The 5,000-nt window shown below is 33.2% G+C and overlaps 1 protein-coding gene across 8 annotated transcripts in view; it reads left to right on the top strand.

Moving 5' to 3' along the window:
* Positions 1–3,870, top strand: part of LOC125028812 (sphingosine-1-phosphate lyase-like) — a 17,919-nt gene extending 14,049 nt beyond the window's left edge. For all 8 annotated transcript variants that reach the window (XM_047618326.1, XM_047618334.1, XM_047618333.1 and 5 more), the window contains exons 7-14: positions 604–733; positions 940–1,046; positions 1,388–1,597; positions 1,779–1,914; positions 2,252–2,354; positions 2,578–2,724; positions 2,887–3,007; positions 3,222–3,870. In XM_047618326.1, coding sequence (XP_047474282.1) covers positions 604–733; positions 940–1,046; positions 1,388–1,597; positions 1,779–1,914; positions 2,252–2,354; positions 2,578–2,724; positions 2,887–3,007; positions 3,222–3,341 — 1,074 coding nt within the window. In that variant the 3' untranslated portion in view covers positions 3,342–3,870. The remainder of the gene's footprint in view (positions 1–603; positions 734–939; positions 1,047–1,387; positions 1,598–1,778; positions 1,915–2,251; positions 2,355–2,577; positions 2,725–2,886; positions 3,008–3,221) is intronic.
* Positions 3,871–5,000: the final 1,130 nt, after the last annotated feature.

Below are 5,000 nucleotides of genomic sequence, written 5' to 3'. Positions count from 1 at the left end.
TACAGTGAACACATTTTCCTGGGGCCTTTGAGTTAAGAGAGGTTAAGTTACTCTCATTATACATGAAAGTGGTATATAGTATGGTCAGTTATTTTTAGAACTAATAGTGGGTTGTTATGTTGGTAAAACTCCATTTCTCCTGAAACTTAAATCCATAGTTTTTTGTTTTTTTTTTTGTATCATATATGATTATGAATTCACTACAGCTAAGGTATGTATTACACTACAGACTACAGCTAATACTGTGTCTCAGTTATCATGTTAACCCCAAGCCACTGAGGATGGCATGTACATACGTGCCATGTCCACTGTGATTTTGATATATTAAATGTTTTTACACATAAATGGCTCCATGATTAAAGTTGTAGCTAAAACTACTACTTTAAGTCACAATGTTAAGTTATCTTGTTAAGGTAATTTGAATAGAGTGTCTGAAAGTTTATCTTTTAGTTAGCAATCTCATAGTTAATAGTTAATATAGGTACCTTTGGTTGCAAACTTGTAACAGGAATATCAAGTTATATTATTAACAGTTTAGAAAGTGAAGTGGGATGTTTTAGAATTCCATTGCTTACTGTATTTTATCATTCTTTTGTTGTAAAGATGACAACTGGAGGTACTGAAAGCATTATTATGGCATGCAAAGCTTATCGTGACTATGCTATCAACGTAAAAGGCATCAAGAAACCGGAGATGCTGGTTCCAGTGTCTGCTCATGCTGCCTTTGATAAAGGTATTATTTATTGAAGCCAGTTTTTTAGAACACTATTTCATATTGTTATTTTCTTTGTTTTGAGAGAAATTACTATGTATTTATGATAGAAAATTTGCTTTATGCAGATATATGTGGAAATAAAAAGAAAATGAAGCAATATGCTATATTTTGAGTTATATGTACTGTCATATGTTGACGACTTTCATCCTGCTTTTCTTTCACAGGTGCACAGTTGTTAGGGATGCGAATCAGGCATGTTCCTTTTGACCCTGAAACCATGAAAGTTGATATTGCAGCCATGAGAAAGATGATCAACCGCAACACATGCATGGTAAGAATAATAAACGGATCATGATATGTATTACAGTGGTTTGAGGCATTTGTGCAAAATCTTTTGGTTTGGTCTTGTATTAATGTTTACACTTAAAACAAAAATCATTGAAATTACCTTGAATGGATATGAAATACAGTTTCACCCGCGGTAATATTAACATAAAGTAGAATCTGGTTTGTCACATTATTGTCCAATTTTCTGAGCACTTGGGATGTTTTATCTTTAGCTTTGTTATTGATATGTCTCTATTATTTTAGTTTCTAATCCAAGATTGGATGTCTGTCTTGATTAAATATGTAATACTGGACATATTTTGATATTCCTATTATTTTCTGCAGCTTGCAGGCTCAGCCCCACAATTCCCACATGGTGTCATGGATCCCATCATTGAAATAGCAGGTTTAGGCCTCCAGTATGATATCCCTGTCCATGTAGATGCATGTCTTGGAGGATTTCTCATTGCATTCATGGATGATGCAGGATTTCCTCTTGCACCATTTGATTTCCGTGTTAAAGGAGTTACTAGCATATCTGCTGATACCCATAAGGTAACTCATGTTCAAAATATTATCTAACATTTTTGATACTGTTCTTTATATATTTATTATCTTTTATCTGCCATAAACATATACATTTTTCCATACTGTTCTGTTACATTTGATTTTAAAAAACTTATATTTTTGGTAGTTGTATTTGAACCTCATGCATGTAATCTTTTTCACATTTTAGTATGGTTATGCACCAAAAGGTTCTTCAGTTATCATGTATAATGAACCCAAGTGGCGACACCATCAGTTCTTTGTTACCCCTGACTGGCCAGGCGGTATTTATGCCACCCCGACAATTGGTGGTTCAAGATCTGGTGGTAAGGATTGGATGCTTTTTGATAGCAATCGACTTGACAGCTATTTTGATATCAGTTTGTTTGATCAAATAATTGAAAAAAAAAAAGAGAAACGTTGTTTAGTTGTCTTTTAGGTTCCAGATATTGATTTGGATATTTATATAAGAACATTAATGAGGAATTATATGTACTATAATAAATAATAGGTTGGACATGTTGATAATCACACATTTTTTACTGTTTTCTATTTTTATGTTTTTTAAACATATTTTTGCTTATGCACTATAGTGAAACTGAAGTTATTGGAGACATTACAAAAGAACGTCTGTTGATAATTATTACCTATTTTCTTTTGCAGGCATAGTGTCAGCGTGTTGGGCTGCTTTGGTGTACCACGGCAAGCAAGGTTATGTTGACTATACGAAGAGCATCGTCCAGACTACTAGAAAGATAGAAGAAGGGTTAGAAATTTATTACTGTGAGGCAGTTATTAATGTAAAGCATATGGATTTAGATGTCAGATATTATTAATTATCAAATTAAATATCACTGTTGATGCTATAGAGACTTGGGAGGAAAAGGAGTGTTGTTAGGAACAACACAAAATGATCCATGGACTGACTTGATATGAAGTTGGCACCCAAGTTTTGTGTCTTTATTCACATTTTGCTTATCCATATCAAGGTGTCGCAAGATCAAAGGAGTCTTTGTGTATGGCAATCCAGAAGTATCAGTTGTTGCCTTGGGGTCCAATGACTATAACATCTATCAACTCTCTGATAGAATGGGCAAGAGAGGCTGGAATTTGAATGCCCTGCAGTATCCTTCTAGGTGAGTTTTTCACTTGGTATTTTCTTCTTTTATCATACCTATGGTTTGCTTTCCTTTACATGATATTATAAACCTACTGTAAAATTTCATCAGAAAGTGTTATATAATGTTTTCTGTTCTTTATTTATTTATTTAATATTTTTTACTCTTTTCTTTTTTCAGCATTCACATTGCAGTGACTGTCCTGCATACCCATCCGGGTGTTGCTGAGCGTTTTATAAAGGACATAGAGGAATTATCTAACGAGATAATTGAAAACCCACCAAAAGAGTCTGGAGGAAGTGTAAGTTATCGTGTTTTATTTTGTAGATGCTTTTTGAATGCACCAAAAAGAGGATAGGATGTGCTTGCATTTCACTTCATAAAGTTATATTCTTGGAAGAAGGAATTTTCATCCACAAATAGAAACATTTAAAAGATAGAGATCATGTAGCGGCATCTCAACAGAAGTGAATTGATTTCATAGATAATGCCCTTGCATGTAATTTCTTTAACAGGCAGCGCTGTATGGAATGGCTCAGAGCATCCCAGATCGATCTCTTGTGGGGGAGATCGCATGGTGCTACCTAGATGCTGTATATTCCACCAAAATATCAGAGAAGCCCACTATTGAGTAGGAAGATCACCAAGAGAGTAAGAAGCAAATGGAAGAAAATGGAAATTGGCACTTAACATGGCAGTTTATTTTCAGGATGCAATTTACAGCTTATTTGCAAATTATCATTAACAATTGTTATATAATGCCACTTGTAAACGAAATCACTGTAAAGGTTTAACATGAAACAGTGAAGGATGTCAGTTAAATTGAGTATATTGTAATTTTGGCAAGTGTGTGTTTCATAATCAGTTATTCAGGTATTTAGTGTAGCAAGAATGTGGTTTTAACAATTAATGTTTTTTTACGCTGTTGTAATGTAAAGTATTTTATGAGTACAGAGTGAGTTATGTTTCAGCTCAAATGTAGATTAGTAGAAAGATCAGAAATGCATCAATGAAAGAGAACTGATGCATTTACTTTATATAAAAAAATAGTATTGATCAAGTCAGATGAAACTGCCAAAGTCTAATTGTAAGCTTGTTTGATATCTAAAGATCACAGATAAACCAGTTAATAGAAAATATTTAGAATAAAGATTATTAAAAGGCCTTTATGTGTATTGTACCCTTAAGTTAAAGCATGACTTGATTCAGAGTGCACTTTGTATCAAATTAGATTCAAAGCATTAAAGATATTTTTAGAAAATGAAAAGTAATGTCTCAGGATGTAGTTTTAACCCCTTGCCAACAGGTACGACGGTTAGACACGTGCTATGCCCACTGTTAGTACTTGTTTTATTGTTTTAACACATAGATGGCTATACTTGTACTAAGTCACCAATGAGCCAGTTAGGAGTACTGCCCGTCTCGCCTGTTCACCCTTTTCTTTGATTTACGAAATATTTTATGTTATCTTATTTTGCTGTTACTAATATTAAAAAACATTATAATAATTATAATGTTTATAATATAAACAACACCATCGATATTCATAGTACTAGTAAAAAATACGTTTTTCCCGCCAATTCAAATCACGTATGGTCACAAGGTCTACTAATTGACTCCTTTGTGGCTAAGCACTAGCAGAGCCATCTAAGGGCAGATATTTCACAAAAAAATATAGAAAATGGGCACAGCATTTTCCCCAATTTTTTTTTCATTTTCCCTGGCGGTATTGGGTTAACAACCACAAGCCCAAAGTTTTTGGGCACTTAGTTATTATAAGTTACTTGTGATACTGAATAGGTGCTCCAGAAGTAATATCTTTTTTTTTTCATCATCCTGTAATTAGTTACTATTACATTTGAACACATTTTGTATCTTCCATCGATACATTGAGAATTTTGAAGGACATTCTCAATATGTCTACTTGGTATTTATAAAATGTTTACATCAACTTGCATAAAGTACTTTCTAAGACATGTGGTCTGGAAGCAAAATTTGTTCCTTTTCTATTTTCAGGTAATGTGTATTTGCTATAAGAGACATAAAACATAAAACAGTGTTAGTAGCACAGAAGTTGTATAATTTTAGAACTGATGAACAGAATTGGGATAAATTTTATGTTAAAATTCAATTATCTGTATCCATTTAAAACCAACAGTTAGTCAAAATAGTGATATGGATCAGTGTCAGAACATAGATTCGTAACTGAGTTATAGTGCCATATGTAAGTGGTCATGTTAATACCTCCCAAAGTCTGGGCATTGAAAATAAAAAAGTGAAGAGATAGGATTGGA

This window comes from Penaeus chinensis, chromosome 9, assembly GCF_019202785.1.
Source record: "Penaeus chinensis breed Huanghai No. 1 chromosome 9, ASM1920278v2, whole genome shotgun sequence".
NCBI lineage: Eukaryota > Metazoa > Arthropoda > Malacostraca > Decapoda > Penaeidae > Penaeus > Penaeus chinensis.
The sequence above is the reverse complement of the archived record's forward strand: the minus strand, read 5'-3'. Positions and strand labels throughout refer to the sequence as shown.